Source organism: Osmerus mordax, chromosome 7 (assembly GCF_038355195.1).
Source record: "Osmerus mordax isolate fOsmMor3 chromosome 7, fOsmMor3.pri, whole genome shotgun sequence".
Classification (NCBI taxonomy): Eukaryota; Metazoa; Chordata; class Actinopteri; order Osmeriformes; family Osmeridae; genus Osmerus; species Osmerus mordax.
This window is the reverse complement of record NC_090056.1, coordinates 14167806-14186957: the sequence shown is the minus strand read 5'-3', so window position 1 is coordinate 14186957 and position 19152 is coordinate 14167806. Positions and strand designations below refer to the sequence as shown.

Here is a 19152-nt window from a genome sequence, read left to right as displayed (position 1 = left end):
AGAAAGCGTAAGAAAAAAGATCGGTGTGCCCTATAGCTGTAGGGAAAAGCAATCTTCCCTGAGCGCTATAGCAACACCACAGTGCAGTAACCTTATCCTTGGAAACTGCTGATCTGATCTACCAAAATATCCAATCTGTTGAGTCTGCTGATACATTATGGTTACTGGTTATGTTGTCCATGTGTGTTCTTGCCGTTTTTGCAGTCAGAGTTATTTTTAAGTAGTAACGAGGTTACAGTTGAATATAAATTAAAAATGCATTTCAAATGCATTTCATCAAAGTGTGTTATTATTGAAAGGTGCCTTTCTGCAGCACTTCATAACAGGTGGTCCACTTCTCAGGGTTTGCATGAATTACTGCCCCACCTCATTTGTCTGTGTTTGTTTTGTAGCAGGTGATGTCTTTTGTATGTATCTAGCCATTCAAATAACTTTGGTCTACCATTTACTGTATTGTGGTAGATTTCTTATCATCAGAAATAATCCAACATGTAACACTAGTATAGCCCTTTACTCCTTAATTTATACAGTAGGATTTCAAAACAGTAACCAGGAATATTCTAATCCGTAAGCCTGGGAGATTTTAGTGTGGACAGCCATTGTGAGTCAGAGCTTCACTCCTTTGCTCAGCACTTTGCATAAACAGTACCTAAATGAGTTCAACTGGACTGTGATTGGTCAACTGGTTGGCAGTGATGTCACCACTGCTGCAGTGCAATAGGTGTGCTTTATTGATGAGGCCTGTGGGTAAAGTGAGAGGCCAGGTAGAGTGACACAGTAGCTCAGGGACGTAGGGATCTGATGACGGTTACTCTCTCTGTGCACTACTGGGCTCTTGGTGAGGATCTGTCAAGATACAGGAGGACCGTGTAAGGGGAACTTTGACGGTAAGTTGCAACTGTGAAAGAGTTGGATGTCTATGGGGCTGTTTTGGAGCTACCGAGGTGTTGATGGGATCCCTCTGGTAGTTGGTGCCACACTAGATATACTGGACAGGTTTGGTTGATGGTGGCTTGGACTCAGTGATGTTGCTTCATTCCATTCATGGTTTTCTTGAATGTAGTGTTTGTGTCTTACATTTGGATGGTTCTGTGGCATATATTTTCCTTCAGTTGATCTGAGGATCAAAGCAAGTTTTTCTGTATCCAGTCCAAACCTCAGACTTATTCAAAGCTAGTATATTTAAATGTATTAGTTTAGATTATTTGAATCTCTAATCATCTGCCTTACACAAACGCAAGTCTACAATGTGTTAACCAAACTTCTATATAGCTTCAAAACCCAAGTTAAACAGGGTGAGACCTAGATAAGTGTGGTGGGATTGAGAAAGTTATGAATAAGTGTGAATGTGTGTGAGGGGGTTTAGATGATTAGATTGGTAAAATAGCTAGGCTTAGATTTGTAAAATAGCCATCTGCCGATTTTAGTGCCCACTTCTCTGGAGAATGAATCCAAACCATATGTTGTTGTCCAATGCACCAAACAGTGCTTCACTGGGTGCTTTGGGACCATGTACGCAGAAAAACCATAAAGCATAACAATGCAAAAGGCAAGAGGTCACAGTATATCAATAGACTACATGCCAGTTATTTATACTAGTGAAGGGGGTACAATTGCGTAGATGTCTTAAGCTTTTGTCTTTGTCCCATGAGAGGAACAGAAAAGGATTTGGATGTAAATAATTACATTTGCAGGTCCTGCCAGTTTAGATTTGAAAGGCAAACAAGTGTTTGAATTAACAATGCCAAACAGCTTTTGTCAGTGTATTTTCTTGATAAGATTTGACTTTTTATCTACTGTGTCATGAATTGTCATGACCTTTTACTTTATTTACTTATTACCAAAAAGTAATTTTATGTGGTGAGTTATGGTTTGTAATAAGTAAAAAAATAAAATTAAAAAAAATGACCACCACAAACCTAGCTCTACCAATGCTCAAGCAATGTGTTTCATGATGTATTTTTTGGAAGTGGAGCAGACAACTATAGACAAAGTTCTGTTAGAGGTGTAATAGCCAACAACACCATAATATAAAAAATAGAAAAATACAAGGAAAACCTGGTTTGCTCATCTGACATTAGGTTTTTCATGTCAATGTAAATAATGTACCTTTGCATTAGGGAAATTAACCTGAATGACTGAACTCTTCCTTTGTGCACAGGAAAAATGGAAATTTTAAAGGCTCATTATATCTAGAAAGCCTCTGTGGCAACTTGGTAAATGTATGAACTGTATGGATGATGAACAAATACTCCATTATACAGGCTCTATCCTCTGCTTGGTCAGCAGGTGGCTGACATGGTAGTCAGAGCAGGAAAGTGACAGTGTTGGAATAAAGGGGCCATGTTACTAACCTGTGACCCCGCAGTGAGGTCGCAAGGGTCTCTTTTACCACAAACAAGAACCTGCATGTGAATTCTTACTTTGTGCTCTGTGAACCCAGCGGCCTTAATGCAATATTAATGCTGCGTTTCAGCGGAGACAAAGAAAAGCCTTTTTGTTCCTGTGTTAGTGAAAATAAAGCTGCTTCTGCTCAGATCACATGGGTGGGTTGATCAGGCTGCTAAAGCTATTTTGCAACTGCCAAAAGATTGGTTTAGTAAAATCTATAGTGCAAATATTTTAGATCTTTTTCTTTCATTTTGCACACTTCGCTGTGGTATACCTTTGTTTCCCTAATCTCATCTAAAATAAAAAGTATTGTGAATAGCTACATACTTTACAAAACCACTTTTTTACCTAGAAGTTTTTCTCTGCTTATTGTCGTGCAATCAACCACAAACTTGGCCACCTATCTGATTATTTAAACATTCCAAATGGTAATTCTTTGTGTCTTCTACCCAGCAGCTGATCCCAGGTGAGAACCCAGACAAACTGCGCCGGGTTGATTCAAATAGGAAGTCCAGAAGCTTCAGCAAACAGCCCAGCACTGGGGACTACTATAAAGCCCTTGGTAGTGACACCACGGAACACCGTGGGAGTAGAAGCATGGCACCCAATGAGGAGGTGAGCATCAGCACATCTTAGTTCTTAGAAGATTCACACAATTACTTTAGGGACCAGAGTTCTTAGAAATAGAAATCAGCTCCTCCAAATTCTATGATCTTTTTTGTTCCAGTTTTACTTATTCATGTTACTCACACAGGGACAGGACACATTGTGCCTGCAGTCCAGCATTAGGAGTCAAGCATTTGATAACTAAGTTGGCTGCCATGCCCCCAAGGGTGAATTGGCACAAAGAGGACCACCTCCTGTAGTGATCAGACTAGTTCATGATAAATGACTTCTAGAAAACTCAAAGCCCAACTGTCTTTGAGGGAGCTGGCTTGCCCATTTCCCTTTTTTCCCTGCTACCACATGATCAACAATGATTTATTATATTGTTTAAGTTCATTTTGTATTATAAAATATTATAAACTTACAAGTTGTCCATTCATACAGTATTTAGAGGAAGGACTTTAGTTTGTCCTGGGTGTGGTGCATTAACTATTAGGCCACCGTAGACGGCAGTGTTTACCAGTCTCTCTTAGTAGGTTACATAACCACCAGTGCCCTTGAGCTTTTGTTAGCCACTTGATGTGAAGTGCACCTTCATTTCCATTGGCACTGTAAGCCCTCCCTGTTGTGCAAACTTACCAGGAAACACAATAAAGGTAGCTTGGTACAATTACAAACACAAAGCAGGAGCTAACCAGGAACTCCTACAATGACAGAAAATCCATAACTTGGCTGTATGTAAATAAACATGTGTTCTTCTCAAAGGATTTTATTCAGTTTAAAGGTACACTATATTACAATTTCTACTGTGCCAAAATGTTCACCTCCAAAAAGTTAATTGTCTCAGAAATAGCTGATACAACTATCAATACATTTTAAAATATATGTACTATAATATATATGTAACTTTTGTGTCCACAAAATGTTAACACAGAGACACATACTTATACTGAAATTCTGTCAGTATGTCAGTGGTTGTCTCTAGGGAATTGGTCATGTAATCTCATGAGTATCGGCAGTGGGGTGTTAAAGGCCACTATTGGTGTAATCTACATTGAGCCAATTAGGGACCTCTGCGGGATGTCGACCTGCCCCAGAGGAGCCCTAGCAGATGGTACCACATGTAGCCGGGCTAATCAACGTCGGCAGGGCGTGTGCCGCATAGGGCCCCTTCTGGACACCACCCTGCCCCCCCCCTTCACCCAGTTTCACTCAGATGTTAAGGGGGGTTGACTGAAGAGAGGGGGTGACAATAACTAGCACACTTCTAAAAAAGGGAGGGGACTTGGGGTTAAATGTCACGGTCCATTAATTTCCCACCAGCTGTGTCATTGCACGCTTGTGGAGTGTGTCAGTCAAGGGGAGGGAACAGGGGGCGGTGAATTGGGAGGGGGGCTATCATGCTCAGCAACAGATGGCTCCCCCCCTCCCAATACCCCAGAGATACACAGATTATACCATATTAACTGCATTATAACCAATGGGGCATTATGTCTGTGTGAGTTAAGGGAAGTATCTAATTTGACTGTCATTAGACTGTCAACAGACATCTGTCACCCATAGTGCAATGATCAGGGCCAAGTCAAGCACTGCTAGAGTTTCAGCTGCCATGCCTCTGCAGGCAGGCTGCATGCACCATTAACTCAGTAACGTGATCAGCTTTAGAGTTACCATGTAAGAGCCATTTTGACGTTGCACAAATGCAAAGATATTGTTGAATTGATTATGGTTCTTGCTGTATTGATAAACTTGAAGAGATATTTTGTTCCTAGGGGCATGGAGGTGTTATGGGAATGCAAATTAAAATGAAACCTATACAGTATAATGTATAATAGTAATACAAAATATGATAAAAGTGTTATATTTAGACATTTTGTAATCTTTTTTTTGTGGTATTGTATGTTGACTATACTTTTTACAGGGCAGAAATCATTCACTTTTTTTCTCAACCAAATAGGGTTCTCTATTATTGGAGGAACCCGCACAAAGCCCGGCCCCCAGCCCTGAGAATGGTACTGCAGAGGAGTTGGTCCCTCCTCCTCCTCCTCCTCCTCCCCCACCACCACTTCCTGCTAGCAATCCAACCCCAGCACCCCCTCCTCCCCCTCCACTACCCTCGGAAATGACCACACATCACTACTCTTCCACAAACAACAACGCCAATCAGCGACGACTGTCATCTTCATCAGGAAGTAAGTGCACCATCACTGGATCCCCCTCTCCTGATATATTCTACATTGCTATCTATGTTCTTGTGACAGCGACAAAAAACACCAAAAGATTTCCATTGGATCACACTTTGCATTGAGTTTGCCACACCCCTTACTGCAATAAAAATGACAGTTGTTCTCAATAACACTTTTTTCATTGGGTAAAGATGAGACAAGTCTGTTCCAACTGTTCTAAATAACTGATTACAAATTCATGTCATGGGGCTACCGTTACCTTGAGAACGGGTTTAGAGTTCTGCCATTTCCTTAATTAATTCCTTAACCCTACTTCACTATGTGGCTCTCATGGATGCTGTTCCCTGCTACCCATTTTCCAGCACAGTTATAAAATAAACAAATGAACAGTCAGTTTTATTCGTTTTGCCATAGCCTCAACTTATCATCAGGTCTGAATTCTAAACACATACTTATTATTTTTTTAAATCCTCAACTTACTTACTCATTTATCCTTAACAAATTTACACATGTTCCTCTCCTATTAAACTAAGAGAATTGTCCTCATGTTCCACATTCCCTAGTCCCCCTTTTCTGTAATTTCTATCACTCTGCTCATTCTTTTTCATCCTCCACACCTGTCGTTGTCTTGCAACACATGTCTGTCTGTGTGCCCTTTTTGTTCCTCTTTCTATCTGCTCACCCATTGGCTCTTATTGCCCTTCAAAGGCAGGACTCTTCCATCTCCTTCCCACTCAGGGGCTGGAGCCCTTAGACCAATAAAGAGTAAGTAGGGGTTAAAGACCTCATGTTGAACCAACAATAACCTCTCGCTTGTCTTCCCCTTAGATGACCCGTCTCATACAGTAGTGCACAACATTTAAATTGAAGTATAGTGATGACAGATTGTAACAATGATTGTTTAATTAGTCTGGCAACTAAGGGCATTTGTCTGCTGTTTCCTACTCCAGAAATGAATAGATAGTGGGTGATAAATGGATAAAGGGTATATATTTATCACCCTAGTATTTAGGGTGTGTCAAGAGAACAGCTGGTCTATTCATTGGAACGCAATAGATTGTTACAATCACCTAATCTGCCTAATCCACGTAAGAATGAGAATCATCTTTGTTCTAGACCATGGGGGGGGGGGGGGGGGGGGCGTCCTGACAACTCGTTCATCACTCCTAAACCTAGTTCTTTTGTGGTCCATTGTGGACAGTTATTGGCCAAATACACTCCTCCTCGTGTTCCACCTTTCATATAGCATTTCTGTTCAAAGTTTACACCCTTTGTCCAAACAAAACTCCACACACACGCACACACATGCAGTTACACACACCATTACTGATTCTTTCACTCCTCTGTATCAAACTCCCCAGTACAATTCTTGATGTATTCTCCTACTTTAAACTGCTGTACAAGAGAAGGAACACTGCAATGAGGAATTGTCTGAACAAAATGGATGATGGTAGGTCTTGTGAAGGTATAACTATTTGTAAGGACGTGTTGACATTATCAAGATTTTAATACACATTCTATTACAAATTTCTGGCTGAAAGTTAACTTCTCCAAGTCACTTCCAATAGGGGCAGACGCCTTCCATTCCGTTTAATCTGTCTGTGCTTTGATCTCAGAAGAGTCAATGATCAAGCACTGTTTGTGTGTCTGTGTGTGGTTACGACACTATACTCGTTAGCCTATTATCCTCACTGACTGAGTTGGTAATCCACTAGTATGGTAATGGTGAGTTGGAAGAAGGCACAGGAATATGATAAAAAGGCAGGATAGAGGGATGTGTGTGTGTGTGTGTATATATATATGTGTGTGTGTGTGTTTGCTGGTGGTGGTGGTGTTTCTTGAGGTAAAGTTGCCGGGGCAGGGAAGTAAAGGAGTGTGTGGATCTTAAATCCAGTCCCAGTTTGGCCGCAGCTTCTTGTCAGCACCAATTACCACTGATTCCTTTCGATTTCCCCCAACTGTGATGGGCCCTATATAGAAAGCTGCTTTCTTTTTCTCTGGCTGAAGAGAGAGAGAGACGGCAGAGAGAGGGTAGAGGTATAGTGCAGAAGGGAACAGAGAGAGAGAAGGGAGGGGGATAAGAAAGGGGGTGGGTGAAGGCGGTAAAGCTTTGTGTACGGTCAGCCTGTTGCCTTTGCTTCGGAGTGCGACAGGTTTTTTGCATCCCCTGTTAAGAAATGAATGATTTATAGGAAACTGGGTAGTGAAGTTCTGAGGACTATTATATCCAAAAAGTAAGTGATGTATCCATTGATCGTTTTATTTATTGGGTTATACATTTGGATATGATTAGTTTTGTTCAGTAAGGGTATAATGAGCAGATTATTTGTACATATGTGTATGTATTTTGTGATTTTATGGCTTTGTAGCAAAATACAAGATTTTTGATTAAATGTGCTTTGTGGAATGAAATGTTAAAGTTTTTTAGGCTCTGAAGTAGATTTTTTAATGTTTTCCAATATGCTCTATTTTTGCATTATCTGCAATAGACCAGTCTTGTTTTGGCAGCACAGGATGAGCACTTCCCGCATGGGGACTGTCCTTTGTTTTCAGCTGTCTTCACAATTTTCAAACAAAGTGCTCTTGTTTCAGCATTAACAATGAAGTTTGCAATTAAAGTAGCCTGCTTTACAAGCTGTATTCCATATAAGTAGATTAGGATTTGGGTAAAAGAAAGATTAGTTTTTAAGTCCCAATCTGGAGTTTATTTTATACAGATAGCCTCCATAATATGTTGGAAGAGCTTGATAGTCTGTGCATCTTGTTGTGTTTGCTTTAGTTCAAAGGTGTGTAGAGAACTGTACATGCACTACGTTCTCAGCATTCTGGAATTTTTGATCAGGATAATATATCCCATATATTTTTTTTTTTCTTAATCTTTACAGAATATTGCCTGATTTACAGTAGGGAAATATTTTATATATGAAACAGTTCACATTAGTTACCTTCAAAGATGTAGAGCCTCTTTGATTGAGGATGTCATTTTACTCGACATAAAGGAATATCCTATACGCTATATTAGTTCTATCTCCCTTTGCCTCATTTTCATACAGGCCTCAGTCTTATTGTTGTCTGACACAGAAGATGAAATATTCAACACTGAAGCTTCTGCCAGTAGCCCAATGTCACTCGCCACCCCCCACCCCCTTCCCACCACCACCGCCACCCTCCTCTCTCTCTCTTTATCTCTCTCTCCCCATAGTCTCACTTTTCCCTTTAAACTTTTTGTCCCCAGGCACAAAGTCCTTCAACATGATGTCCCCCACTGGAGACAACTCGGAACTGCTGGCCGAGATCAAAGCAGGAAAGAGCTTGAAGCCCACACCTCACACTAAAGGATACACCACTGTCTTCTCCAACAGCGGTCCTCCTGGGAACAACGTAGGTCACCTTTCTAGCATCTTCCAACTTTCTGAAGTTTTATGGTCATTGTATATTGAAGGATGTGTACTCTGACATACTTTCTAACTGTAGATCTGAAAAGATTGGATAGTTGTAACCAAGATGGCACACCTTACTTTGACATTTACTTGATGACATTTTGCCAGCTTGGTTGAAAGTTTTTCATTCTTTCGGATCACACATTGCTTAAGCTAAAGCTTTGTGTCTGGACATGACCATCTTCAGAACAAGCAGCCAATGTTAGGTGTATTAAACCTGGAAAAACATGCATTCTATTTCCCAACTAGCTGAACTGTAGGTTGAATGTAGAATTCAAAGGAATCTAGGAGTCTGACTTGATGTAGATTTATCATTATAATTGAAGCATTTTGAGCACATTCCTGTCAGTGTGGTATCTGGATAATTTTTTTAAAAGTTTTGTGGTTTAGTGATTCTTTATGTGAACTGAAACTGTTAAAATTGATGTGATACTCTGTTTAAACATACTTTGATTGGCTTGACAGCTGTTCCCTTCATTGGTTCATTGAGAAACAATACCTCCTTTGACTAGTTTCATTCACAGACTCCATTTAGTTTTATATCTTTGTTGCATAAGAAGCAGTCAGTAGCCAATATCCTTCATAAGCAGATCAGATTCTTGAACAATGGTTGTTCAGTCATTCAACTGAATCGTAAGCAAGCGCCTCTCCCCCACAAAACTTACAGGTATAGGACCTTTACACTCATCTGGAACATCTGCTATTACATTACTCATTATAAACATGCTTTGAATACATATGTTTTAAAGTGTTCCATTGTCCAGGGTGAACATGACCACAACCATTTTAACAGATGACAATATAGCCATTTATTCTTGATGACTCACAGGAGGGGACATGTCGACTGAATCAACATGTCACTTGATCGAGGCATAGATGCTGTTGAATGTTCACTCTGTCACTGTGGAGACTAAGTGAGGGCTAACCGGAGGACCTGACACCAGCCATTGTTCTCCTTGCAGCACAGTTTGCCTTCATGGATGATTGCATAACACTGAGTCAGACCAAAACTGCCACTGAACAAACTGAAAATTAATAAGCATTTCATACCAGTGCTGTTTTGTTAGTGTAGGCGTTGTCCTTTTAATTGACATGAGAAGAATAAAACAAACTTGATGAACCAATCGTTTCATTAGACAAGGCCCTTCAGCCTGGCTCGTCTTAAAGACAACTCCGGAATGATGAAGTCTGGGGATGTGTGGTTTGTTTTAATTGCTCTTGATATGATTTAAAATGGTACCGAAATTCAAAATATAGCATTTATTACTTAGTTGTTATTCTTTGTCTCTACCAAAACCCATTTTCATTGCTCTTGTTCTTACATTGTAGAAGGAGGTGTTAGTGGGTTTGTTTGCCCTGCAAAACAATTTGATATTAAACCGACAGTAGGCAAACTACAGCTCTAACATCTTCTTCACATCCCATCTTCTTTCCTCTTGTTCCCTGTCCTACAGGGCGGTAGCACTCCATCCCCACCAGAGACCCGCACGGCCAGCCCTTCCACCAAGCCGTCATCACCCCCTCCATCCACCACCAACATAACTACCCCACCTACTACTCCCAGCCCAGTGGGCCCTGGCACACCCAGGACCCTCTCCAGCTCCATGAGCTACGAGCAGCTGCCGTCGTCAGCAGTCCTGAATGGGACAAGCGGTGGGGCAGAGGCAGGACTGGGCCAGCCCCGGAAGACCAGCCTAGTGGATGTGGAAGCGCTGGTGCCTACCCATGATGAACAGGGCAGAGCAATTCCTGAGTGGAAGAGGCAGGTTATGGTGCGCAAACTGCAGGTCAAGATGCAAGAAGAGGAAGAACACAAGCGCAAGGTAGGTGTGGCGGAGGGGGAGTGGGATGTGTGATATATGGATTCAGCTCTCCGGTTTATGCTGCTGCTTTTGTATCCTGAGACAATTTGATCTGGCAATTTACAGCATAAAGTGGATGTGGCTGAAATTTGTATTTGCTTGTGTGTGTGTTTGTGTGTGGTTTGTTTGAATGCTTATTGAAAACTTGAAAGACTACAAAAAAAAAGTATTAAGGAAGTAGTTCATGCATATTAGTTGCAAATGTCATGAGGAAATTCTGCTTGTGTTGGGGCCCTTCCTGCACTTTTGACATTAATTTGAGGTCTTGCTCAAATTCAGTCTGTAGTCCATGATGGTTTTCTTATCCCTGATTAACTTTCATTTTACTGTAAATTTGGTATCTAATCTATGCAACTGATCATCTCAAAATACACTATTCTATACATTTAACTGTATCCGCTCAGCGTGTTGTATGCTGTGTGGAGCTGGATTGTGAATTTCCACTTCTTGCTGTTGTTGATAAAGGCATGATGAGGTATAGAAACCACATCTCTGAGTGTACACTACATTAAGTGACACGGTACTTCATGTAGCCCCTTATCTGATTACTTACATTTTGGACTGTTCCACGGCTCTGAATTGTCTGTGCATGTTTTTGTGTGTTTTGATTTGACTTGTGTGGTGAACTCAGGCTCTGGAGAGTGCTGTGAAGCTGATACTTACAAGCTACAGTGCTCATCCCAGCACTAGCCCTTGAGCAAAGAAGACCAGTCTAATCACTTGATAGTGTGGGCTAGGGCTTGGTGATGGAGCTCTGCAACTCTAAGTGTTTACATGCTGATTCAGTGGTGTGATGCTAGGCCCATTACACTACAATTCAGTGTTCACAGTCCATGTCATCTCTGTTTCTGTAGATGCATTTTTGGGGTGTCCATTTAAAATAATGATCATACGTTAAAGTTCCTTATAAAATCCAACAGTAAGCCTGTTAAAAAACATAAAATACATTTCACATATTTGTTAATAAAATAATTAAATAGCTTTGATTTTATTTGTCACCATTATTGCAGGGTTTACATTACAAAAAGTGACAGAAATGAATCAACTTTCACTTGAAGGTAAACATTGATAGTGATAAGGGTAGATTTAGTAAGAATGTTTGGATAATGTGTTGTCCATGACTACATTTAGACTGCGTTTCATCTAGGCTTAATGCTTTTCTTTTTAATAGACTTTTGGTATATTAATAACAATGAATAACAAGTTTACGGCAAACACCCAGCCGTGAGTTAAGAGCACATAAACATAAACCTCACCCAGCAATATTCAACAAGCTGTTAATGGTGATTTTCCACACTGCTTTCATAAAGAGTCACCTAATCAAAGTGTTTTGAAGCTTGTGATGAGGCAGTGCCATTGCACCACTAAATCCATGTAAATCCTGTGTACCAAGGAAACATTGCACATACATCGTGTGTGTACAACCAGGAACTGCAAGTTGAAGGAATCCTCCCTTCCCTCCTTTTCTGTTGTGTTTTGGTCTCCCTTGACCTCTGATCTAGTTTGCTGCCAGTGGACACTACCAGCCACAAGAGTGGCACTACTCTCACGTCCACAATGCCATCCTGGGCCCTTTTGGAGAGCTGATGACTGAAGATGACCTCATCCGTATTGAGAAGCAAATTGAGAACTTGCAGGTTATGCACAAAGTCACAGAGGTGGAGAAGGAGCTGGAAGAGCTGGAGCGAGAGCTTCAGCAGCTCCTTCCTGTGTCTGCTGCCCTCAACCAGGAGCACTTCTCAGTGAACCCCAAGCAAGTCCATGGGCAGGCAGAGGATCTGCCTGCCTGGTGCAGCAAGATATCCACCCTGCTCAAGAGCATGGCTATCCTCCTTGCCACCCTCGGAGGCAAAGAGATAGACATCTTGGATATGATATCCCCTGGCTATTCCTCAGGAGAAACAAAAAGCATGAAGACTGGACAGACAATCCCAGCAGGGCCTGTTACATCTGGAGTTATTGGGCGATCTCAGTCCTTCTCCACCAGGGAGGAAGTGGAGAAAGAGATCAAGCAATGTGGTGTCTCGGTTAAGAACCTCAAAGCCAACTATGAAATCCAGACTCAGTCTCAGTTTGCTGACGACAAAGCAAACAGGGTATACATGCGCAAGAGATCTCTCCCTGTACTAAGTGAATCTAGCTACCACCCTGAACCTATTCAGGAGGATGAGTACCAATCCTCCCCGGCAGAAGCCCTCCAGTCTTCTACCAATGGAATGTTGACTCCAGTGCAAGAGTCCCCCTTACCTCTGGTGGAGGAACCTCTGATTACGCCATCTCATGCTCACCTTACGCACACATCTGAAATAATCCCTCAGCCAGATCAATTCAGCCAGGTACTATCAGCAGACCCCATTTTAAATCATGAACAGTTGACCAGGAGCTTGGAAGTGCAGACAGACATAAGCTATGTCCAAGAATGCATTGAGATGAGGAAGGAGAGGATTGTATTTTTGTTCCTTGAGCACTGGCGTAAGTATACCCTCTCAGAGTCTTACAGGCCGAAGTACATTGGTAGACGAGGAAGTCACCTGGGAGTGGGACTTGAAGAATTTAACCAATTCAGTGCGGAGATGGAAGGAGACATGCAGAGTCAGGATGACATGCTCCTCCTCTTCATGAAGTCAAAACAGGTGGTGGGGAATCTGATTGGCCACTGGAGAAATATCATGAGTCAGGTGCCGACTCGTCAGATCCGGCGCCTCAGCCGCGCCCAGATGATCTACTGGCCGGAGCACTTCCTGCCTCACATTAATGGGGCTCCCGTCAGCTACGAGAGCTTGACCTTGGACCTCTTCATGCTGGGCTATTTCCAGCTCCTTGAGATGAACATTTCTAGAAGTGAGCGCAAGTTCCGGCACTTGTTGTGCTATGAAATGTTCGACCGTCTTGGCAGTCATAAATGGGAAGTTATTCGCCAGTTCCATCGGGAGGTCATGGAGGAAATTGAACGAGGAAAGAGGGACTGGGCAGATGGATTTGAAGACATTAAGCTTAAGTACTTTGGGGACTCAGTAGATGGAGGTGGAATGATGACAGCCTCCCTATTCTCAATTTCTCCTGACTTAACTATAATACCAATCCCTGAGCCTCCATCAGCACTACCTGCAGATCGTGAACCACCTCCCCCTCCTTCACATCCTCCACCTCCTCCACCACCCACACACCCTGCACCTCCTACACCTCAACCAGAACATCCCGTGTCACCACCTCAGGACCCTGCGCAGGAAAGTGTTGAGCACATTGAACAGAGCAGCACTTTGAAGGACAGCTTGCCAGAAAATGCTCAGGATAACCTTAAGACCACTGATCCGATGGAAGAGCCACTGAAGCCTTTGCAGTCCACCAGGGAAAGTGCAATGCAGGACATTGCTGCAAAAGACACACTGCAGCATTCTGCAGAGGAAACTGTACAAAACTCAACAGGACAGGTCATTACACCAGCCGACTCAGCACAGAGTGCTGTCCAGACACCAGTGGAAGTCAGTCCACCTGTTACAGTTCAGGTCACCGAAGAGACATGTGTACATAAACCTGCACCCAGGGAAGAACCTAACGAGGACTCTATCAAACTGATCTATGAGCTAAAAGAGTTCAGTAACGAAGAGATCATCAGGTACATCGACCGCAGCTTTGCCTTTTGGAAGGAAAAGGAAGCAGAGCTTTTTGATATCTGACCACCATTGGTGGATGGTTAACAAATACCGTATGGGAAAGGGTCACCAAAACATGTTGCTTATGACTGGATTAAGCAGACATTGAAGCACTGAAGGTCAGGGAAACTAGTTTCCTTAATAGGTTATGCAGGGGAGGTAAGCTTAATCTTGGTGTTATTTTTTGGACCAAAGGTGGTGAGTACTGACATGTGATCAGTAAACCAAGTCTATCCGGTATGTTCTCAGATAGATGACTGTCAGATCACCTCAGTAAATGCAGACTAGTGGATGACTCATACATGAGATGGAATTGGATTGTTCCCATGAACATTGCAACTGGCCGCTAGGCCTTCGGTTTGGTATTTCCATGTTGTGATGGAATTTAATATATTATATGAGGTTATGTCTATTATTATAGGCTCTGGATTGGGAAATAACAAAACAAAACCTCTCAATCAAATAAATAAATACAACTGGGCCAGGGTATTTTTTAAATAAAAATGTACACTTTCACTTAGTCATGTTTCTATTCATTATGCAAGTATAAAATATCTTGAAAGTGGATATTGGACATTTGTGTCAGATTAAGGAGCTATTTCTTCAAGGGTAATGTATGCCTCTTGTGAGAATCTATTCATGTATTATAATAATTCAGTTTCACTTAAAGGATAAGGTCATTTGAAGTGTTTGTGTGATGTGTATTGCATTATGTAAATGTACATATGAATCGTACATGACTATAACAGTAATCCCTGATAGCCATGCATTTCATAATTTTACGACTGACATATCACAAACACATTTTTTGCTACTTGTATGACCTCGAGCAACAAAGTATGTCCTCAGTGTTAGGTTCTACTGTTTTAGGATATCTAGTGACTAACACACAATTTCTACAATCTGTGATCTTATCAAAATAGAATATTTAGCTTTGAGACTAGTTTAAGGAGATGCAATGATTTACGTGGTAAGTGGAGTATGTCATGTGCAAGTCAGTATGCCTTTGTAATTGTTATTTTTCAACAACAAATCCAATTTGAATTGTACACCATCAGACATTAATTAACTTGTTGCTGAGTGTTCCATATAGCAGGGGTTCTCAAAGTTTTTGAGGCCAGGGACACCTTACAGGGGAAACATTTTCCAAGGACCCCCCCAAAATCGTAACATCCATTCAGCTTACCCTTTTTGCGGACCCCTAGGGATCCGGGTACCCCACTTTGAGAACCACTGCCATATAGTTCATAAGTAGTATTTATATACTTTTTTGTATCATAACATAACACAATATATGATTTATTAGTAATGCTTTTTTGTTGATAATCAAACTTTTTCATCTCAAAGTGTGTTTCTGGAAGTTTTTATGCATTTCTTAGATTATCTGTTCAACAATAAAGGTTTGGGACATTCTTTACGCAGGTCGATGGTAACATCTCCACAGTTAACAGATGTGGTAACCCTTGTAGTAATCTATAGTAATTAAGTAAGTCAGATTTTTGCAAATACTTGGGTTTGTTAAAGATAAATGTTTACTTCCACAAAATTATATCCTCATCACTTTTAAATTACAACATCTTAATTAATGTTTCTAATCCACCACCACCACAGTCGTGACAGAACAGACACATTTTCTCATAGTGTCTCTTCACTAACATCCAGAATACACCAAGTAACCCTCTTAGTGTGGCCAGCTGTCATGCTAGTGCTGGCTTACTGGAGCTATAAGAAGGTTACTCTGACTCCTGATGTACTTTTGGCTTATCATTCAGATGTGGGCGGCAGTCACCATAGAGATTGTCCTATACATAGATGTCAGCACAGGTTAGAGTCAACACTTAAAGATATTGGTCATTCCAGAAACTAATACTTGACCCAACCACTCAAATGCAAATAGTGTGCATTTCATTTTGAGGGAATTGTTACTTTCTTCAAAAGAAATATGCTATTCTTGTTTACGGAGACAGTGAACATAACAAATGATAGATTTCCAGCATAAAATATATGTATTTTTTATGTATAAGTCAGCTTATGCTTGAGGAATTTATTTTCAATAGAATATACTGAATATGGCCTGTACAAAGTTGTCTAACAGATCGATAAACTACTGTGTATAAGCAATGCAACAACAATAGATACCATTTCTTTGTATCACTATTATAAAATATGTCTAAGACTTACTTTCCTGGTGACAGTTTGTGTATATTTTGCCACTTTGATTTGCTTTCATCCAACTCTATAATTCCCAGGGGAATCATTAAAAATGCAATGTGTAGATAACATTACCTGGATACTATTGACTAGTGAAATGGTTTTCTGGGTGGAATCAGGAAGGGGGTAATGTATCTGCAGTGAAGCAAAGATAAGACATCCAAGATGGCTCCCCTCTCTCTTTTGGACCCACCTCTGATTACAACCTTAGAGAGAGGAGAGGATCCAGTTGCAGGTGTGTGTGTGTCCTGTCTGGAATGGCCTGACACTGTGTTTAAGAAGCAGTTTTTATACATGGATGATGTACTAAATCATACAACATTCCATCTCTGGTCCAAGTCTTGACAGATAGTTATGTTTCTCTCATTCATTCATCTGTGTGAATGTGAAGGTCATATGTGAAACTATTTGACTGGTGTGACGAATAGATAATTGAGAATGCTGGGCTAAAAAGTAGATGTTGATTAATTATTTGACTGTGTGCCTAAATTATTATTACCTGAGTTAAATGTCTGGAAACTAAGGGATGGTAAGGTGCTAAGTGTGTTGACGGTGTTGAACATTTAGCCATGATATTCTGATCCTATTAAATGGGCTGGTTACTGATGTATTGGTACCTGTCTCTTTCACCCCCTGCAGGTTGATGAGGAGGCAGCCCGACTGGCATCCATGCCTGCATGGCGGAGGGACATCATGAAGAAGAAACTTGATGATGAGAAGTGAGTGAGAGGCGGTGCCAGCCATCCCATCCTCAGCCTCTCACTGTCTCTGTTCCTCACTTTGTCTTCTTTTTGTCCGTCTCATTTCAGTTCATGCTGTTGTGCTTAGTTTTTTCTCTCCTCTGCCATGCCTACTGTTCTTATATTTGTGTTCTAATCTGAGCTGTATGTTTATATTCACAGCTACCTTCTTTCTCAACAGATATCTTTTTTCCTTTTTTTTGAATGCAGCAAATGAACCTGATGTATGACTTATTCCCATCTGCTTTGTGTAGAATATCATGTATTAATCCACAATTATCTAAATTTCTTTCTGCGCTTACATTCTCCGGGTCGGGCAGGGAACAAAAGAGGTGAGAAACATGTTATATTTTGTATTTATATATATTTTAAGTGAATACACTATCAAAACACTGTTTATTCTTTTTACTAAAAGGTATGAAATGTTTCTTGATTTTGAAATAAATTATGTTAATTTGGGAACAAGGTTTCCAATCTTTTGGTCAGCCATTTTAGGCTTCTATTGTCAGGTGAAACACCAACTCATTGGCGGTACCTTGTTGACAATGTTTTAGGTGGTTCTGTTAATTAAATATTCAATACTGATAAGGAAAGCCATGTGTTCAGTTACCTTTCAATACATATTGGATGATACTTGTTTCTTGTGCCTCTTTCATATTTGTGCATTCAGAAAAGAACAGGAGCAAGCGAAAATGGCCAAGGAATCTGAGGAGAAGACAGAGCTTGAGCGAATACGGACCCTGGGTTACGACGAGACCAAGTTGGCACCGTGGCAACGACAGATCATCCTAAAGAAAGGGGACATAGCAAAACAGTAGAACACCCTCTCAAGCTTGTAAACCCCTCCATACTCCCTACCATCATTTCCCAAGCCCTGCGCCTTCATCAATCATCCCTCCCCCATGCTAGTGGGGGGAATGCATAGGCCTCTCCATTCCAACCTTAGCTAATCAGGACCATGCTACGGTTGCCACTACTATGCATGCTTTGCAGCTTGGCCAGCCTGACACAGCTGGACCCCCACGATGGTCTTCTGGACACACTATTTATAGGATATTATTAGTTTTGTCTGATGATTGTCGGATTCAAAAGACTACATTAGCATGTTGAATAGATGCTCCCCTTTTTTCTTTGCTAAAATCATACTTACCCAAACTGTATGAATATCCTTAGTGTTTAATCAAATCAAATCACACTATTAGCTTTACTTACTTGATGTTATTTTACATGGTCATAGGTTATTACATTTCTACACATTACCACATATTAGCACAGTTTTGTATACCAGGTGGATAGGTGGAACAGATTAAGAATTGTACTTTTTAACTACCATTGTCTGGAGATAAAATAAATGTTTCATGGTTCCTTATCATCTGTCACACACACAAACTAATAAATCGTGAACCGAAAGGAGTTCTAGTTTATGTTTGTTTGGAAAGTGTCATGGTAAACAGGCTTGCTAGGAAAAATCTGCTGCAGGTGTTGTATTGTTATTTGATAATGTAGAAAGTTGCAACTGGGACACTGCCATAGAGATTTCTATCTATGGTCTCAACTTAAAAGCTATTTCTTATTTAGCTTGTGTAGCACTGTCTGAATGATCTCTAGTCTAAACTGCCAGAAATGTTATGCTTTCAAGTGGTCTAAACACATCCAGAAAGAATTGATGGGGCTCCTTTTTATAGTCATTCTTTGAAAATGTCAAATGTCTCTTGTAACTATGAAATAGTTGAGGTTCATTTGACTTATATCAAACTTTGCCTCATTTTGAATTAATCATATTGAGCAAATAGCCCATTTATATTTTTCAATTCATTTCTTTAAATGTTAAGTTATTGTGACCATTGTGAATGTTGTGCGTTTTGTGTCTTATGGATATCAAATGTATTATTCCGAAAGTAAAGTCCAATACTCTCAAGGGAATTTATTACTTCCCAATATGCCAAGGAGAGACGATATGTTTTAAAATCGACAATAGAATTCAGCAAGAAGAAAGGAATTTATTGGATGTGTGAACAATTAAATCATAAAAGAGCACAAGGCACAATGAATATTGCAGAAGA

General features: G+C 40.7%; 1 protein-coding gene across 1 annotated transcript in view; it reads left to right on the top strand.

Moving 5' to 3' along the window:
• espn (espin) overlaps positions 1 to 17907 on the top strand; it is a 29428-nt gene extending 11521 nt beyond the window's left edge. Inside the window, exons 9-15 of the mRNA XM_067239011.1 lie at positions 2848 to 3006; positions 4955 to 5189; positions 8419 to 8564; positions 10078 to 10446; positions 16989 to 17068; positions 17410 to 17421; positions 17760 to 17907. Of these exons, the coding sequence (XP_067095112.1) occupies positions 2848 to 3006; positions 4955 to 5189; positions 8419 to 8564; positions 10078 to 10446; positions 16989 to 17068; positions 17410 to 17421; positions 17760 to 17907 (1149 nt within the window). The remainder of the gene's footprint in view (positions 1 to 2847; positions 3007 to 4954; positions 5190 to 8418; positions 8565 to 10077; positions 10447 to 16988; positions 17069 to 17409; positions 17422 to 17759) is intronic.
• The last annotated feature ends 1245 nt before the right edge of the window (positions 17908 to 19152 follow it).